This window comes from Pezoporus occidentalis, unplaced genomic scaffold, assembly GCF_034315485.1.
Source record: "Pezoporus occidentalis ecotype Australia unplaced genomic scaffold, CSIRO_AGI_Poc_V1 ctg291, whole genome shotgun sequence".
NCBI classification, from domain to species: Eukaryota; Metazoa; Chordata; class Aves; order Psittaciformes; family Psittacidae; genus Pezoporus; species Pezoporus occidentalis.
Window position 1 is genome coordinate 67,259 of NW_026914841.1, and position 20,271 is coordinate 87,529.

The 20,271-nt window shown below is 43.7% G+C and overlaps 1 protein-coding gene across 3 annotated transcripts in view; it reads right to left on the bottom strand.

Moving 5' to 3' along the window:
* The window catches only part of LOC134167567 (unconventional myosin-X-like), a 96,315-nt gene that overhangs the window by 33,922 nt on the left and 42,122 nt on the right, over positions 1 to 20,271 (bottom strand). For all 3 annotated transcript variants that reach the window (XM_062626347.1, XM_062626348.1, XM_062626349.1), the window contains 10 exons: positions 20,130 to 20,230; positions 17,880 to 17,946; positions 17,328 to 17,420; positions 13,629 to 13,697; positions 12,663 to 12,745; positions 11,030 to 11,138; positions 10,252 to 10,332; positions 9,147 to 9,271; positions 8,271 to 8,385; positions 2,312 to 2,418 (listed from right to left, as the gene is read on the bottom strand). In XM_062626347.1, the coding sequence (XP_062482331.1) occupies positions 2,312 to 2,418; positions 8,271 to 8,385; positions 9,147 to 9,271; positions 10,252 to 10,332; positions 11,030 to 11,138; positions 12,663 to 12,745; positions 13,629 to 13,697; positions 17,328 to 17,420; positions 17,880 to 17,946; positions 20,130 to 20,230 (950 nt within the window). The remainder of the gene's footprint in view (positions 1 to 2,311; positions 2,419 to 8,270; positions 8,386 to 9,146; positions 9,272 to 10,251; positions 10,333 to 11,029; positions 11,139 to 12,662; positions 12,746 to 13,628; positions 13,698 to 17,327; positions 17,421 to 17,879; positions 17,947 to 20,129; positions 20,231 to 20,271) is intronic.

A 20,271-nucleotide genomic window follows, 5' to 3' on the forward strand; every position in this document is an offset into this window, starting at 1 on the left:
CTGCAGACGCACCCTCTGCCAAGGCAGATGTAAGCGCATCAAAAAGGGTACTCTGACTTCTACAAAATGCATCTGCCAGGAACTCTCTCAAGTGCAACATGTGCCAAGCCCTGCCCAGCTACAGGCCAGCTCTTCCTGCTAATCTGCCAGGCTGAAGTGCCCCCTCATTCCTCATGACCGCAGCCAAGCTTGCGGACACCCTTCGGCTGGAACTGCTGCACACAGGCCGTGAATTTCATTTCCCTTGTTCAGTTTTCCACTCACCCTCCTGCACTGGCCTAGGAAATAAAACCTGCAATCCATGCTGAGGAGTTGGGAGACATCCTGACCATGTATCACAAGAGAAAGCAGGGTGGCTGCAAGGCTCCTATGCTGCATGTTGGAATTTAGTTAATTACTCTGTTAATGAGCTGTACTTAGCAGTTATGCCTCCGAGGACTAAGGAACACAGGGCTATGGAGTAATTTCTTACTGTCTTCTTCCCCTGAGCAATAAAGTCCTGCAGAATCCAGGGACACAGCCAAATTTGTACATGGATCCTGAAGCTCAGAGTTCCACAGATTAGCTATAAAAAATGGGATCACTTGAATGGGCTTGATTTTGTTGTCCCACATTTTAATGATTAGTCAGAGATACTAGGCTGTAGGGAATGTGAAAAAGAAAACGTTCTCATCTTTAGGACTGGTTTTCCAGGCTCACAGAACAAGTTCACAAAGGGGAAGAAACCAGTAAAATCTCCTGTGGCATATGTACCCTTCTTCACCAACCTACTCTGCATGAGACTGAATGGATTTAAATACACTTATCCTTGCAAAACTAGCAGAAATGGTGTCAAGCTCTAGGCAGCATACCCTGGTACTCCTGACCTCTGCCCAACTCTGCATAGATCATTCAGCAGTCACCCAGATGAACTCCCTCTTGCTGGACCTTCTCCAATACAGGTGCAGTGCAACTGGAAACTCTTCACAGAAAAGTTTTCCCGTGTCCCTCCCTAGCTCTTTCCTCACTCCCTGCTCTCCTCCCCTGCAAAGTCCAGTTACCTCCAACTGGTTGTAAGGATTCCCACTCTGGCTGCAGAAGTACAGCTTGCTCTTGAAGATGGGACTCAGAAAAGCAACATGTGGGATGTGCAGACTGGACGGCCTCAAGATTTCTAGCCAAAAGGAACACTGCTGCAACACTGTCTCCATCACAGCCCTGCAAGGCAGCAGCTACCTTCCCAGGAACTCAGAAAAGCAGTAATTCAGTTTGCCTGCAGTGATGTTTCCCAGAAAAATCAATTTTCCTGTGCTAATCCCTACCCCTCTCTCCAAATGCTAGACACAAAGTAAAATAGAGCAGAGGCCCCGACACAAAGAACTTGCAAGCTCATGTACAAACAATGGAGCTAGCTCATTTGTCTTCCTAGAGGAAATAAACCAATGAATAAAAGCCCCTGAGACCGAATGTGTATTTTGCTGATATTCCACATCAGCAAGGCAGGGTACAACCTTGCACACATTTCACAACGCAAAATGAGCTACCTGGTGTAACTGGAGCTGTAAGAAGAGTGCCTGCTGCAAGAGTTCTGCTGGCCAGGGCTTTCACCTCCTCACATCCCTGACTGACAGGTGTCTGGAGCAGAGACTAGCCAGGAAAGAGCATCTTACTGGGATTAAGTGTGCATGCCACAGTCATTAAGGAGTCAGCTGTTACACTGACTGCGAGGGGCAGAGGAGGGGCGGTTTGTCTGCAGTTGGTTCTCCCAGCCCTCTTCCAGTCAGGTGCAAAAGGGAGCGGCAAGAGGAGATTACTGGTGCAAAGCTGGCCAAAAACCAATTCTGAAGAGTTAATTAAAAGGAGAGGGAGATCACGAGGCAAACAGGCAGGGTGAGGGAAGAGGGTGAGCAAAGGCAGAGCTGTGACTTGAGGAAGAAGTGATTTGCAGGGGGAGCAGAAACCAAGAGCTGACAGGCATAAGGAAAAGGAGGGGACCCAAAGTATAGGTGGGGCTCAGCCAGGAGAGCCCTGAAGGCAAGGAAAAGGTGTCATCGGAGGCAAGCAGTAGGTGCAGAGGTCCCTGCAGAAGCCTGCTGAGCACTGCTGAGGGAGGGTGCAAGCGTGCACAGAATTGAAGAAGAGGTGTCAAAAGGTGCAGAAAGGTTTCAGCAGAAGTGATGCTGGCAGGGAGGGCAGATACTGCAACTCTCCCTTGGAATACTGGAGGGGGAGAAGGGAGGGATGCAAAGGGACTAGATAGAGAGCAAAGCAGGGGGTCGGGGCAACCCAGGCACGCAAGCACAGGGATGGTGGGGCAGCCCCCAGCACTGACCTTGCCATGTAGCCCAAGACGTGGGCCCGGATGACTATAGCTGCTTTCCTCAACTCCTCTTCCCGATCCTTCTCCAGCTTCTGCTCAAGAGCTTCCTTCAGGAAAACCTGACGCCACGGGGAGGAGTTTCAGTAAACACAAAGAGAGGAAAGAAGTCAGTCCCCGGGAGAGCCGGGAGATTTCATCCCCGGGTGGCCGGCGCTGAGCGCGCCCCGTGTCCCGGCGGCCGCAGCCGCTCCAGCGCCTTCCTCGGCGCCTCTCCCGGGCAGCCCTTACGCGGGGCACCGGGAAAAGTTCTGCAGCGACACGAACCAAACTCCGTGCCCAACCCCCGCCGCCCTCACGCTGTGGTCAAGACTTCAAAGAGAGGGAGGGAGCGGAGGAAGGAGGGAAAGAGGAGGGAGGAGGAGAGCCTGTGCTTGCGGCTGGGATTAACTCTTTCCCAGCTGAGAGCTTTCTTTCCCTGCACAGTCCAGTGCCTTCCTGCAGCTGGCACTGATACCTACTTGGGTGATCAAATATTTTGCAAAGAGACTCCTCCGCATTTCAAGGAAAGGGAGGAAAATTCAGATTTGTAGACTCCAGGAAGAAATCTTAACAGAAATCCTGACAATGGAAGACAGATGGAAAGCTAAAAGCCCCGTCGGGGTGCAAAGCTGAGTGCACCCTCAGTCCTCTGGAGCTGAAATCCTTCCCCAACCTCCAGAAACTCAGAGGTGGAGATGCTTCTTTGCTGAAGAGGCTCAGCAGTGGAACATGCATTAGGGGAAACTGAAATATTACTAGTTGCACTTCAGTGTCCAGTATTTTAATTCTCAACCATCTTTCATCACCAGTATTTCAATCCTCTGCTCAGTGCCAAACACTTATTTGAGGGATGAGGGTGCAATCTTAGAGACAAAAGGACTGAGATACAAGCAAGGTAAAGGCATGTTTACAGGAATTGTGCTGACATATCTGAGCTACTTTAAATTAGCTGGCTTGCGTTATATTAGCACAGGTTTCAGCACAAATTGCTCAAATAAATGCTTTGCTTTTTGAGATGGACTGCAGCATGCATGGAGCTCCATGGCACTGTGGGCACACTGCTAGCAGTACCCAACCTAGAATAAGTTGGCTAAGAGTTAGCTGTGTCCATACAAGCTGTAGTCAGAGCAGCAACTGCCATATGGCCACACTCGTGTGACCTGCTGCCTGACATTGGCTAAATCACTGCCAGTGCCAGCAGCAGAACGGACTGCTACTAGGAAAGTGCCCTACTTGTTAAAGCACTGCAGTGAACACAGGCTGTGAACTGACACTCATCAACCTGCAGAACTACATTAATCAGTAAAAATGCCTTACAAATTTATTAGATCCATGTGGCTATGCTGAGAGGCCAGAGGGATGTCCAGAGATTCAAACAGTTTAGTCCAGTGCTCTACACAAACTCTCCCCCTCTCCACTTACCTCCCCTTATGTTTCTGTATGCCTTCCCTTCCATCGCTGCTTTTGGCCTCATCATTTATTTAGGCTCTTTTCTCCCCCTGCAATGATCACCATGTACTGAAGCCTCTCCCTGAGTTATGACCCATAGCCAGTGACTTCCCTGGACTCAAATTTTTCCTGAGAAGCCATTTCCATTAAGATGGCCTTAAGAAATGAGCTGTTTTGTAATGACTAAGTAACCATAGGTAGCCTTAAAAGAAGGTTCATTATCAAGGTACTGCCAACCATGAAACTGGCATCCTTCCCTGAAAGTTGTACATCCACTCCCTCTGTCAACTCAACAATCTTTTAAAGACTTCTTTGAGGCAGAGATTGCTCTTTCCATTACGTTCCAGAACCAAGCAGCAGTCATCCATTTCAAGAATGCAGCCAGCAAAACACTGTCTCAGTCCATTATCTTCATCAAATTGCAAAAATACTCAGTCCGTCAGTATTTCCCTAGCAAGCACAGAATTTGCTCTGCCAGTAAGGAGGGGGAAAAATAACCCTAACTTCAGGGCATGTGAGGTTCAGCAAGACCCAACCTTAACCCTATAGGCTTTTCTGTGCTTGAGAGTGAGGGGTTAATCTCAAATAATAAAATAATACCTAGTTATAAGCAACTGGAATTTTGAGGATTTTTTTTTTCAGACTCCCATAGGTGACAAGGAAGAGTAAAATGTATTCAAATCCAGAAATATTTTTGATGCCATGTAGAAATAACTTGTAAGGTGGTCATTTCTTTCTCGTAAATCATACTCACTTTCTGAAAACATGAGATCATTTTCATGTGAGGATGGAATGACTGAACAAAACAAACAAGGTTACTCCTATCATATCTGCTTATATTAGACACTGGCTGAGTTTTAAACCATAGTGCAGCACCAGTGTTCCTCACAACCTCAATGCCTGCAAGCACTATCAGTGCAACAGTGAACATTTTAAGGTTACGTGTCGATACGTGCAGGCACAAATGGAACTGTGTGTGCACCCATGTGTTTATAAGTGGGCTCATGTGATTCTTGGGGACAACACTGGGAAAAGCAGGAAGTGGATCACTGTGACCTGGATGCCAAATTGTCTACAGAAATCTCCTCCTTCAAAAAGGCCCTGCAAAGCAGCAGTTTGAACTATGGAAATTAAAGCTTTCAAACAGCAACAATTACTGTGTTAAACAGCCATAGGAATCCTGTGTTGTGGGTATAAGTATGGCAAGAGGTCCAGGTGCCCCAAGGAAAGGGGCACAGGAGCTGCTGCTCCATCCCCACTGAAGACAAGGGCATCTTAGCACAAGCTCTTCCATCATCACACTGCTTGTTTGCATCCAAGCCCTCATGTCTGTCATGCCACAGGATAAAACCTACCTTATATACATTAATATCTCTTATAAACATTAATTTGACAATTGCCAACACAGCAGCTGCTCTATTCTTAAAGAAAAACACAAAAGATCATCTTGCCCTTCCTTCTCCATTTCCTTTCCCAAGATTCACAATCCCTTGCACTAATTCACAGAGTCTTTTCCTTCCTCCTCCAAACAATTGCTAAGGATATAATTATCCATCCATTCATTTTGCAGGAAGTATCCCCCCTTCTATAAGCCTTGCTTTTCACCCACACCTTATACTTCTTCCTAGGTTACATCCCCCTTGGCCTGTCACACCTTCTTCTGTAGCTACTTATGACTCCATAAGTCAAGGTTAGTTCCGAGAACTGCTCTCTGGGTACCCAGAGCTGCACCTGTAGCAGCAAGTGGCAGCAAGGACACACAGGGGACTCCTCTTCCAGGACAGTGACCTACACTCTGTGCCCCTTAGCTGGTAACTTCACCCTTACCTGAAATCCTCTGGAAAAGTTAGGGCTCTTATCAACTTAAGTATTCCAGGCCTGTGTTACATAACACCCGTTAAAACATGAATGCAGACAAGGTGCTCTGTAAACCAAACCCAAGACACAACAGCTGGACGCAGGCAGCAGGGAACGAACCACCAGGAAGCACCACTGTTCTGCATGGCCTCACCTTAGCATCTGCTTTCCTAGGGTCAAGCTTTCTGGAGGCGCTGGCACAAATCAGAGTTGCTTGAGGGGTGTCCAAGGGAGCAATGAAATGGCTTTGCCACCATCCGAGCATGAGAAAGAACATCAAGCAACTCCTCTGAAGAACGAAATGTCAGGGTAATGGTGACAGCACCCTAGAGCAGCCAGGGGCTGGTCAGCCATTCAGTATGGCAGCAAGGCTGGAACAGGCCAGGAAAGCCTTGGAGGGATACATTCTTTACAATAACTAGAAATGCTCTCCTCTACTAAGATACACATCTCTAATGCAAATTGTGCTGAATACAAAATAACTTCTATAACCAAACAAGATGGCTCAACTGCTTCCCAGCTCCTTTCAGTTTTCTTTCTCAGTCATAAAGAAATAGAGATACAAAGACTGTCAACTCTTAATAATTTTTTTCTTTCCACAGCTTTCACACTTGCAGCAACCAGTGCCCTAGCAGAGGGACTGCTGTTTACCAGCCTGCTGCATACAGCTGTTCAGCAAGGTTTTAGTTTATATGACACAATTGTTCCAAAAAAATTACATTAGAGTACATCAGGTGTTTTGGCAAAATATAAACACCTTTTGTTTGCCACAATTTACTATCTACATTGTTTTTCCAAAAGAATTTGTTTGTGCAGTGAAAACAGACAGATGGACTCAGTCCTTCAGGATGCACAACAGGGATAGAAGAGAAAAAGGATCCTATTGCTGCCAAGGGCTCAAAGCAGGCTGGATTTCCTGCTTGTCATCAGTCTGCGGTAGTCCATGAACTCCAGTTACATATCAACTTTTATACTTTTAAGAGGTGAATATGTGCACATGAGTTTGGTCCTCACATGTATTTCCCTGCTGCCCTTGCTGTAGGCCAGCAATCTTCCATCTCTTGTCATGCTAGGAAGAAAGTTCAAATTCCATGTTTAGTGGCTCTACCCACCACTTTCTAAAGCTTCCCCAGCACAAGCAGATCTGCAATACACACACACTCCACACAGTCCTTAACACTAAAACGCTGTGAGACTGGCAGCCGCCCAAACAGTGTGGGCTATCTAGGGACAAGAATGACTGAAATGGTTCCTGGTTTGCAGGGACCAATGAGGAGACACCAGATTCCCAAATCAAAGATGAGGAACACTTTAATCATGGAGTGGAAATACAGCTAACTGATAAAACCTTCATTCTTGAATGTAAGTAGAGGAATGTGGAGGAAGGCCATAGAAACTTCAGGCTAATACATCTCCTTCCCGTAGCAAAGGCCAATGGTTTCCTTGGTTGTCACACAGAGTTCATAGCCCAGACTACCAACTGGCTACCACCACTCCTCTAAAAAGGGGAGAGAAAGAGCTCGCTTTTTAAGAAACATTGTAGTATACCCAGTCATTAAGAAATGATTGCTCAAAGTAAGAAATACCGTTATCTGATCTCCTGGCAAATTAAATGTGACTATTCACTCAAATCACTTCAGTTCCATTGTGACCCTGGAAATACTCTGACCTACTTGCAAAAAATACAAGAAAAGTTGCTTTCATGGACCACCATATGCTCTGGATATGGACTGTATACCCTCTACTTAGAAATGCTGTCTGTAACTGGACACCATCCATCTCGGCATATTCTTTGACAAATTTACTGGAGTGTGTGAAAGTTGTGATAGAGAGTTTCCCTCTCCCAGTTTTCTATAGCAATATACTGCACAATGCTTACATCTATTGCTATGTGAAGCTGCCTCAAAGCTTGAAAAAGTTCAGAATGAAACACCAAGCTCCCTCTCTATGAAATGAGGTAGTGCACATTTCTATCTGGACATCTGGAGAAAACAAAACAAAACCAAATACTCTTAACAAAGAAACCCAACCCACACCCCAAATCCAGACTGTACCAGGCAAGAGAGAATTGTTAAACATCCACCAGAACAGAAATAAAATCTGAATTCTGCAACTGGTAAGAAGCATTTGGATACCTTGTCCTAGAAAAGATATGCTAGCATCTGGACTAACTGCACAAACCATCAGCTGAGCTTCCACAGCAGAAAGCTGCCAGATATCTGGTGATCTAGCTACCTATTCACAGTTTAATATATACCAAGCAGTGGCTCACTGCCTCCTGCAAGAATTTGGGTTAGCCAAGCAAAGCAAAATATCTGGCACACAAGGCAACTATATAAAATGAAACCCATGCTTGTCCTCTTTGGATCCTGAAATTGGATTGGACACAACAAAGTCAATCTGGTTTGGTCAATGAGAAGAAGTTTAGACAAAATCAAAAAGCCTTTTACATCTCTAGGTACATAATCTGAGAAATAGTTGAGATCTGACAGGTTAGTTGCATAGTCCAATATATTTAAAGGGTCTTCACTGCTTTGCCCTTTCTACTGGCTTGAATCTCACCAGATGCAATCGCATACCCTTGCCCCGGAACAAAGCCATACCCCACACCGCACTGATGAAGTACCTTGGTTTTACCCAACTGCCATTCTTTCTTGCTGCTGTCATAGATCTGAAGAAAGCCTCCACATACAGCTCTGCTGTTGTCTGAAAGAATTGGGCCCTTCACGAGCATCTTGTACCTTAGAACCAAACAACATCTCATGAGATTATGTATGACAGTAATGCTACCCCCCTCCCTCCCTAATCTTTTAACTTTAATTATCCTCCTCCCATTAGTCCTTCTTCCTCTGGGACCTCCCTTCTTCATGTTTGCCTTCCAATTTGGAAATTTCCATCCGCCAGCCTTTATCTGTTCCTTCCACACTGGCAATTATTCTTGCAATCCCAGTAACAAAGTGCAAACCAAACTGCATTTTTCAGTAAAGAACAACTGTCTTTCTGAAACATGTGCTTTCATCAGACACAAATTATTCTGTTCAGTATAGAGGTGGCATTTAATGCTTCAAGAGACAAAGGAAGCAATGTTCAATGGTCTCTTCTAGCCTTAAACTTCAAGAAATCCTTTTGATGGAGCCAATTAAAACAAATAATCATTTTTTTTTCCAATTTTAATCATCAACTATACTGTCCATTAGGATTTGCTTCAGCCTATTTTCTTTTCACATATTATGACGAGCTGGGTTTCACAGCACCACACAAGCAAATCTGTGGCAAAGCTACAAAAAATAAATTAAAAAAATAGAATGCCTGGCTAATTTTCCATTCTGACTCTTACCCTAAAGGCAAGTTCCTGAAATGGCATGATATGGGCAATAAGGCCATGGCTAGAAAAACATGCCACAAATTATTCATATCAGTAGTAGCAGTTATAGAGGGAATAAACATACAGAATCATATACAGTGGGGCCGTTACAGCATGTGGTACAATGATAGCAATTACCTGGTGAGAAAATCCTGGAAAAGGCGCCGTATTGGGAAACCTGCTCTTCGAACTTTCACTGTCTCCAGCATCCCTGAGTACCGGAGCTGATTTAGCACCACATCTGGATTGAAGAGGTTCGGTGCCTACATAATGATCCAAATTAAAAAACAAGCAAGAAGGGAGACAGAAAGTGTTGATCTTAGTGTTATTTCTTTGCTGATCTGAACATTAACTGTTCCTCTGAACACAGATAGTCACAGGCTGTATATTCATTTTGCTGTAGAAAGTCAGCCCTCCATGTTTGGGCATGCCAGGTGAAAAGGGGGAAGTCTGGGTCAAGGGGAAAGCAACCTCACAACTCTGCATGGTGGAGAAAAAGGGACAAAAGGGAGCTGGGCAGATCCTGGAAAAAACTCAGTGTGCAGCCTGCTGTCGTATTTGGATCATGGCAGTAAAGCAATGGTACAATGCATTAACACATACAAAATGTAGAACTCTGACTCAGTTCTATTTACAAGTCTCTCTCCAGCCAAACTAGAGACAAACTGGAGAATTCTTTTCTGGCATAAACCCTCCAGCAAGTTTTCTTCTGCCATATCTCGCACAGTTTCAAAGCACACAAAGAAAAATCATCGGTTCAGAGCTCCCCACCCAATCTAGTTAGCATCATATCCTCCCATCACAGTCCACAATACAAGCCAGAGCCAGTCTCTAAGCACTGTAAGTTGCTCATGAGGTGTCCACCTCCACTGCCTCAGAGCCAGGGATCTGCAGAAGACGCTTCCTCCTGCACAAGTCCTGCATTCCAGAACAAATTGTCTGCAGGCACCACAAACAGGAGCAGCTGCTGCTTCTACCACAGCTATGGACTCTGCACAAGCACAGAAAAAGGTAGGAATGGCTGTAGCATACCATACGCAGCATCGTCTTTTAATCTGATTACCAGAAGGAGGGTGTATTTTTCCTCAACTACAAAACAACCAGAATGAAAAAAGGAAGCTGAGGGGGAACTGCTCCTATCCTCAGTGCAGACCCTGACAGAGGCACCTGTCAGCCATTTGTGCAAGTGAGTGCTCATGAAGGTCTGTGTGCATGCATATGTTTTGCTGGAAGACAGACTTGCCTTTTCTGTATTTGGTTTGATGCAGCGGATGAAGAATGGGTTGGAAATACTAAGTGTGGCCATCAGGGAATGGAGAGAATCCTAAAAAGCAGAAAGACAAAACCCAAAGGATCTGTCACAATAGGAGGGAAAGGTGCTACATTTGATGTGATAGGATCTTCATGCATCCCTCCCATTCCTAATGTTCTTTTCCTATCAAAACATCAGTAATGCAGATCGCTTCCTGTCCAAACCACACCCACAGAGTTAGTTTACTCTAACACTGTTCTAACATGGACATCATTGTTCTCAGACCTGTATAGCTGATGCGAGTTATTTTTACAAGTCTCTCAAACTTTAAATATAGGAAACTAAAACTGTGAAACTAACAGAAGGTTTGCAGACAATCTAGGGGCTGAGATTCATACCTGCAAGTTTCCCCCCCCAGTAAGGTTTTATTGGAATTGCCATTATGTCAGTAAAAGATGTGGCCTAAAAGGACACATAAGCTTAGCTAAAACACCAAACCGACACAGAAGATCAAAGAGCCTCAAGAACTTCATATACTCTGGAAACTATTATTTTCCTCTTCCACTCTGGTCAGTCTTAGCATCTCACATTTCACATCAGAGAGAAATACTTGGGGCAGTGGCACTGTTGTTTTTTAGAACTACAACATTCCTTCACATTTCCAGTGCTGGACACAAAACAAGGATGAATGACTCCTCTTGGCTGCAGGCATTGCTTTACCCATCTGCTCCTCCCCAGAAGCCTGCTGCTGTCTTGGAAAACATCCTACCCTGAACTGGGAACTGACAGTCGGTCTGCGCCTCTGGGTGCCCATCTTCAGTGTCTCTTCACTGCACCGGCTGCAGACTCTTTCAAAAAGGTCATAGATGAAGTCCAGCCTAAGGGAGAAGAAAAGAATTAAAGGAGATGCAAGACACCCACTGCCTGTGAGAAGATGGCTTTCACTCTCAGCTACTGCCCCGTCCCAGTGTGAACCACCTCATTTTTATTCTTCTTGTGACACAGAGTGGCTGCAGGATGCAGTTCAGCTGTGCACTTCAGTGAGGAAATTAATACTTTCCATGTGGCTGACCAGATCCTGCAGGCTGCCCTGTGTGCCACCCTCAGCTGCAAAACCAGAAACTCCATCTCATGCTGTCAAGTAGGATATTACACAAAGGAAAATCTCACTTCTGCACTGAGGAGGAGATCTCCCTTGAGCTATATGCCCCCAGGTGAAACTACTTTGAAGATACTCCAGCTAGACTGTGCTGTCACACCCCTCCTGACCTAGCTTTCATGGCTAGCACACATGACATGTTCATACAATTGTAATCACAGCCCTTCTGTGGCTAGAGGACTTCTAGAGCTACCCTCAGTGCAGTGCTGGGGAATCTTCCACCATTTTGCCACTCCTTAGACAGTGGTGCTGGTTATTATGAAGCTGCACAAAATTCTCCAGCACTGATTGTGCCTGTTTATTGTTATGACTGCTTCTAGCAGAATTTCCCTTTCTGGCTTGTTGAAAAAGCTTGAGTCCTTCTGTTATGCTGGACAATGACAACCACAATTCTGGCTTCAAGCCCTATGTAAAATGTTCCCCAGATGCCACTGTCCAAGTAAGGCAGCTATGAGCAGCTGATACTCTCAGCTCCCTCAGGTTGTTTCAAGAGCGCTCACAGTGTAAACTCTGCAGCAGGCTTCAGAGAAGATGCAGTTTTGAAACAGTCTCATCAGGCTGGAGCCCAGAGGCAATACACTGACTCAGGTAGGAGGCATGTGGTAGAGTTGCTACTCAAAAACTTCTAGGGTCCCCCAAGTAGTTAGTAAATGCTTCTCTCCTTCTACTAGGCACCACCTTTCAGACTTGCTGAAGGTCAAAGTCAGCTCATTTCTTTAAGGTCATGTTGCAGCAGTGGTGTGTAATAGTAAGGGCCATGCCTGGTCCCACAGCAAAGGCTCAGTCTGGCTCAGGATAAGGACAGAAGCTCTCCATTAACAAGCAGGCTGGAAAAGAAGCAGCCTCTGTACAGAGGCTGGCATTTGACAGCATGGCAGAGTCTTGACTCATTCAGGGGCAAATCTGCCGTTGTTGGGACAGAGAGATAAGAGGAAGAAGAGGAAAGGGAGAAGAGAAGAGGGAGAAAAACAACACTGCCTGGAGGGATTTCCAACATGCTTTTATAGCTCTTTTCAAAACTGGGACAAGAGTACTGGTTAAATCTGTGCCTCATCTAACTTCTCCAGCTTTCCTTTCTTTTGCCAGGACACTGAATCACAAACTTAAGAATGATGCCTGATGCTCAGACAAAAAGCAACTGCTTTCCTTGGGCTAGTTATTACATGAATATGGCTTAGTCCAGCCCAAATAAGGACCAAATGAGGCCAGATGTGGGCTTCTCACAAGCATAACAAGGACATACCTGCTGTCTTTCAGCATGTTTAAAATGTCATCTCGAAAGGTGTCTCTATTCTTCTCCAGAAAGCCTCTCACATCGTATAGCACCTGCAATGCAGACAGAGCCACTAGAACAGTCCATACAAATCATTAGGCGCTTCTACGTTAACAATTCAATGTATGAGACCTCCAGCAGAGCTACAAAGAAATGCTGTGGGCATATGCCAAGATCCGAATTTTTGGGGTCAAAGAGCTCCAGAGTTCCTCAGTTACTGGCAAGAAAGTGGCTTTTAGCCATCAATTATTTAAAAAAAATCAAAACACCAAAAAAACCACCCAAAACCAAACCCAAACCTCAACCCTCAAAACCAGAAGCCAAGTGAAACAGCTGCAGAGATTTGCCTTTGGTGCGTGAGTGGGGAAATCTTCAGCAAGGTGTCAGGAACTCCATTCACTTCAGGAAATACTAACTATGCCATCCAGTCCCTTGACCTCCCAACCACTAGTGCTCAGCAGATATGATTCTAGGAGGTTAGCCCTTCATTAGTGTGCAGGTGCCCTCCCTTGACACACCTCCGTCTGCTCCATCTCTCCACCACAAAGAACAACATTAACCTTGAAGGCTTGGAGACCTCTTCCTTTTTCCAATAGGTATTTAGCCTTTTCTCCTCCTCCCCAAAAGTCAAATTATCCTTGTGACTTTTACTTTGGGTTTTATTTGTGAATGTGTAAGAAAAGACAACATAAGTAACAGAAGTAAGGAGGATTTTATCTCCCAAATCAAAAATTAGCTGAGAAACTCAAACAAATGTCCAAGCTGGAGAATATAAGTACTGGAGAATGCCAAGCTAATTTAAGCCCATCATACTCCCTGTGACCTGGTACAGGGCACCAATTCTGCAGAAATGGGAGATATTCCTGATTTTTGGAATTTAAACTGCAGGACCACACACCCAGTATACACCAAACATCTCAGACCACAAACACCTACCTCACCAGCATAGTGTCTTATTCCAAACTGATGGTCTGTTACCCGAGGCTTTACATAGTAGTGGTTGCTCTGAAATGAAAGAAAAAGAAGCCTTCTTACAACGCAAGTGTAAGAATAAATAGGCTCAGTCAGGAATTCTGCCATGACTATGACGACGCTGGGATGGGGAAGGACCTTAGCTCTTGCAGAGCCCGATCACATCTGCTGCTGCTATCTGCAGCTACATTACAAATAGAGTATTCCAATATGATGGAAAAATCCAGCCCTTCAAGGCATTCCTCATGTGAGCAAGGGCTTGCAGAATCAAGGTTGGGCAGGCATGCCATGGATGAAATGTTAATTCTTGCATGTCTGAAACCTGAGGAGACTGGGCTCCACACAAACCCTGTGGTGCAGGACACAGGATCAGGGTGCAGGGAAGATGGCAGCTTTGCAAAACTCCTACACATCTCTACTTTGTCAAGGAAAATATAATACCAATGTCCTGTCTTCCTACGTATTTCACCTGTTTTTGCACTTCTCTTCCCCTTTTTTCAATATTCATTTTTCCTTTCTCTTACTAGCTGTTATACTCTCCCATTTCCCCCCTCCTTTCTTTGCTCTATGAAAAACATTAGCTATGTAAGAACCGGCATGCTGCTTAAGACCAATGGTCCATCCAGCAGAGGATTCTGCCTCCAGCAGTGGTTATGTAGAGCAGAGTAATAAGAAGGCAAGTAAATGATGCTTTCAGCCTAATACTCTCTCAAACTCCAATTATATTCATGTAGTCTCCCTAGCTAGAAACTCCAAGTAGATTTTTCTTTGAAATACTTGCCCATTTCATGCAGACTTCTTGCATCCAGAGTGTCCTTTGGAAGGAAACTCTCAACCAACCACACAGGGAAATACAGCCTGGTTCCAATTAGTGCCATTTGTCTTCCATGGGCCATGTGTGACTTTTAAACCCATCATATCCTCCGTAAGTCATTTTTCTCCACACTGCAGGGATCCTTCAACATAGTTTTTTGGTAACATAGCTATTTTGTAACACTGAAGCAACAGACCTGTTGCTGACCAGATCTGATATAGCCCCTTCTTGAGTGGAGGAGCCCAGTGGTGTACCCTGTTCAAAGCACAAATGATCCATACAGAGCTATAACAATGTTTTCTGCTTGTGATCCGTTTCTTTCCTAGGAATTTCTAATACTTGATCTGGGCTTTTTATTACTACATCAGCACCATGCTGATGTTTCCATGGAACTATCCATCACAGCCTTTGTCTGCAAGATTGCTGCTCCTGAACAACAGCAACCAGCTCAGGCCCATCATTTCAAAAGTGAAACTGGGACTGTTTTCCTTCAGGCACACAATTTTACATTAAATACACTGCTTTTCATCATCATTTTACAACCCAATCAGTTTCATAAGGCAACTTTCAGTTCAGCAGCCTTACCCTGTAAATCATGAGAAAACTTCCACTTCAGTGCTCATATGAGATGGAGTCTTACAGGCATCGCTCCATTGACATAACTGTCCATTTACATTATGTGAATTTACTGAGTAGGGAAATATGGATTACAAGCCTATAATTTCCTAGAATACTTTCTAAAAATTGAAATAATTTCCCACCTTCTCAGATACAAGTACTAAAAAATCTAAGTATGATGTTACATAACACTGTTAGGAATTCAGCTCTCATCTTCAAGTTCTTTTAGCAATATCAGGTGGATGGCTTCTGACCCTGATAATTTGTTATTGCTATTGAAAACCTTTTCATTGCCGTTTTCCTTTCCATGTTAACCTAATTTCGTTGCTCTTCTCTTCCCCCATCCGGTCATCTTGTTCCACTCCAAACATGACTGTTACTCTCTCATGTTGATGGGCATCCTCCTCTCGCTCTTTACCAAACCTTTATATTTCACCCATGCCTACAACACTTCTGGTTCCTTCTCCCATCTCTGTTATTGCTCCTCTCCCCAGCTGTATCAGAAGTCATATTCTCTGAAATCCCAGCTCTATGCTTTTCCTCCTTAAGGCTATTGGAATCCACAGAAAACACAAAGAGGACTTGTTTTCATATAGTGTCCTTCAGACTTTCCAGCAACATTGGCTGGATGCCTTCCAGTACTCTTCTAGCTAGCACTAGAGACTTCTAACAGGTACAAAAGACACTGTCACCTTAAAAAAATGCAAACCCTACAGCACTATCTATCTATCATCTATCTATCTATCTATCTATCTATCTATCTATCTATCTATCTATCTACCTATCTATCTATCTATTTCAGCATTCCACCTTGCAGTTCAACTCCTCAGCCTCTTCCATCTCTCATAGGGTTCCAAGTTAACTGCTATCCCCTCAAAGCAGACAGAGGTGACACTATGAACAGCTTAATGAAAAGGCTACTTGATGCATAGAAATCACCAAAAACAGCAACCAAAATGTTGTGGGGCATAAAGGAATGCAAAATAATACTGATAGTCTCATGCTGCTGTACAGTAAACCACAGGTACCTTCTTACCAAGGGAACTGCATTCTGATCTGATTATTTATCACAGAAAATAATAGAGAAAAGATGCAGACAAATTCAGAGACAAACAGCAGGAAAAAAGAGGAGCTTTGAAATTTCTCCATTTGGAGACAAACTGAGGAGGCTGGGACAGTTCAGAAATAAAATTCAAAAGTACTATATTAAAAGTTAACAAAATACCAGCAACGATAAAAAATAAGATGGTAAATCAGGCACTCTCATATACCTACATAATACAAGGGAAAGTTGCAGCGGACTAAACTGAAGTCATTGATTTAAGCCTTAAGAAAGGAAATACTTCCATAAAACTATGCGTAAGCAGCCAACCAGAAATTATTGCAATTGTATGCAATTTGTAGTCATGAGTATTACTAGCAGTTAGAAACAAATACGAAAAATAAGAATATCTGCATCCGTACAAATTACTAAAAAAAAAAAAAAAGTTCAGATAAAGGATACAAACTTGCACATTTTCAGGCTTGAATGAAGCCTAAATTAGAGGATTAGGAAACATTAGCTGACAATGTTCTTACTACAGCAGTAAATTATTCCATATGTCTCTGCTACAGGGTTTAATTTCCTTTGTTTTCAGTCTATTTTCTATTAAGAAGATCCGTGTTGGCTGCACCAGAGACAGGGTAAGAGATTGCTACAGTGATCTCGCTGTGGTTTCTGTGTCCTCAGGATAACTTTCTGACCTGCATGAAAAAGCCCTTCTACTCCTGAGTCCAAAATGCAAGAAAAAAGAGGAAAGAATTTAATTAATTAGGAACAATAAAAGAGCTTTCATTAAAAGTCATGAGGCAAAAGCTGTCCCCAGCCCCAGGAGACAAAGATCTGATGTGCTCTAGAGCAGAGTCCTGTGAGTCAGCTGGCAGGAGAAATGCATGCACACTGTGCAGCAGCATCCTGTGCCTGGGGTGTTGCCTCATGTCCCGTTGCAGACCAGCAGAATCTGACCTCCATCCCATGCTACAGATTCAAATCTCTACCCACAGCCTGTGGAATGTACAATCCCTCCCTCTATATGTACAAGCAACCATTTTCAGGTTTCAAGCCTAAGGCGTTTTAAATTTCTTGCACAAAACACATTATTTTATATCAACAAAACGTTCACTTTTGGTTTTGAAATGCTGATGGGGCTAACATACTGATCGTTTGCCTGCCAGGTTATTTTCTTACTTACCATATGCTGGCTGTGAAGTTTTTCCAGAAGGGTGTTGTCTGTGCCTTTGGGGAATCGACTCTCTTCATTCACCAAGGCCAGTAGACCCAGTTTCTACAGCCAAACAAGAGAGGGGCTTTTACAGTCATCAGAAGCTCTAACAATACAGCACCAAGCCAAGAACTGGAGATCTGGACAGCACATTGAGCAATAACCCCTGAGTTATACCCAGCAATGCTTGGGATGAAAGCAAAATTCTGGCCAGTGAATGCATTCATCACACAGAAGATAAGTGGAGATTATTTATTAAAAATTCACATTAAGGTTTTACTTAAACTCTGCTCCCTGTCTAAAACTATGACACCCTCCTTAAGCTTACTCTCAACAATGAGCAGAGATCTCTTTTCTTGAGCCAGGACTGTGTCTAGAACAGCTTATACTTTTGCTAGGTCATGATGGGAAGAGGGTCTAAGTATTTACCTGGTTTTAAAAGTAGGAAACCCTAGGGAAAGTTTTGAGAAAATCAGCAGTCCCCACTGTGATCCCTGGAAACTGTCACAGATAACCACTCACCTTCTCGATAAGGTCCAGGCACTCTGCATTATCCATCCAGTCAATGGCTTCCCAGTTTATCCCTTCCCTGACAGTCAAGAACAAACAGAACAAAGATGTGAAATGCAAGATGCAATGCGCTGAGGTGCAGAGAACAGAAGTAGCTGAGCAAGGCAGCTGTCCTAGGACTCGAGACAATTTGCAGGAATTAGGCTTTGCCATGTATGAGGAAAAACAATAGCACACACAAAACACACTGGCTGCCACAAAGAGATGGAAGTAGGAGACAGCTTTTCTTATCCATCCCAGCATTTTAGACTGATGCTTATCTTGTAGTCATTCAGCAAATTCCATACCAAGCAGTAAGAAACTGTACTTGCTCTAAGTTGTTTATTCAGGAGTGATGAGCATCAGATAAGTGGTGGTGATGATGGACTATTTCTTACACAGCTTCAAGAGTCAACTGCTTACCCACCAACCTGGCACATCCACCAGAAGACTGAATATTCATGAGTCCAAGCAGAAGAAGAGACAGAAGCAACCTTTCAGGGAGAGTTTTGAAGAGGATGAGACTATAAGCTTTGGCCTAACGTGCAGGGGACCTGCAGGGTGACTCTGCATCTTTCAGAATGAGAGTTCATGTAGGCAAGCAATGCGATAAGCATATTTTGAAAACTGTGCATGTAATTCTGTAAATCTGTGCTGAATGTGTATTCCCCTCTCTTACCACCTTCTTACACTCCCATAATACAGGCCATTTCTGGTTTCAGAATTCAGAGAAGCCTGGGAATAATTCTTGCTCAGGAATCCAAGGAAGACTACAGGCTATGTGTGAAGCTACCTACTGATATTCTGATACAGACACCTTTCAGGTGAAGGCTAACATTTTGAAGATAGTGAAGCTGTTGTCTACAAATGTTTCAGCCTCAGCTTTGTACTTTCAGGTTCAAAACATTCAGAAACCTGTGGGCAACAGCTGGAAGGAACAAACTGGAATAATTTCTGTAGAATGGAAAGGACTATCTATCCCTCACAAGGAACAAAATATCTTAACCACTTAATGACAAAAAAATATCAGTTCACAGTGTTTCAGATTTTTGCAACAATGGGTGTCAGAGGAGCCGTACTTTTTTACAAAAAGACCTCTTGGATTCCTCCTAAGAGCGAGACGACCTTCCAGAATTGAAGGGAGCAGAGTTTTATGAAGCAAATCAAAATCACAAATGAATTAAGATGTCTCTACTGCCACAGACCCCTTGTCTAATCAAATGGTGAAATTCATGGAACTATTTACTAAACCTGAGGAAGCAAAGCTGATACTCTTAAAGATGGTCTTTAAACACCTCATCCTAGAATAACTTGATGAATAGTCAGTAATAAAATTCTCTTGCTCTTCCAAAGTTCAGCCACAGAAGTTACACTCCTATGTAATCATCGGGAAAAAATCTTTTGTCACTACGATACCATTCTTAACATAAGCTTCCTGCAGTGGTGGAATTGGCCTGAGAAGTGAGTGCATAAATAGCCTTGCAGTTTTGTAATCTTTAGAATTTCATGAATTGCCTATTCAACTGTCTCCTTTTACAAGGCTGCTCTCATTTGCCCTCACTGACCCTATTCAGTTGCTTCATTCACAAACATAAAGGCTACTGTTTCAGAGCAAGAACAGAAGTATTTGTCTAGCAGCCTTCTCTAGAAGCAGAAATAATCTAGAACATACCAGGTACTTCACAAAACACAATCCAATATGAAGCCCACAGAAGTGAAACAGCTGTGCAGAAGGCCCCAAGCTCTTTAAGCTCAGGAAACAGCCTGAATTAAATATCCTTGCTGAGGAAAAGAACCCTTTTCATACCATAGGAATCTCTAGGACAGAAAGACTTGTCAGATGTCTAACCATCTATCTTTAGGGACTTTACTTTTTGCACACCAAGACTGCAGCTGTATAACAACACCACTACCTTAGGTAAACCATTACTGAAATCAGAAACAAGGCTAGTGACCATGTGTTCTAATGGATTAAAGCTCACGATGTTCCCATTCAGCTGAAAAACAGAAGGGAATCTGGACTTTCTAAATTCTACAAGACAGAAAGCTTTTGCTTGGAGACAAGTGACCTACTTATGCTGGAAAAGCACAGAGATACATCCACAGTCAGGGTTGCACTAAGGCTCAGCTGCCTTTCCTGCCTTAGTGGCACAAAGGAGGAATGATGTCCTCCATTCAACCATCCATTAAAGAAATAGAGCCCCCACTCCCTCTGTTTGTCACCTGTTGTACTCCAGCTGCTCCAAGGAGAAGATGTGTTTGTTGAAATATTCCTGGAGTTTCTCATTTGCATAGTTAATGTTAAACTGCTCAAAACGATTCACCTGTAAGAAGAAACAAAGATAATAAAGCTTAATTTAAGCTG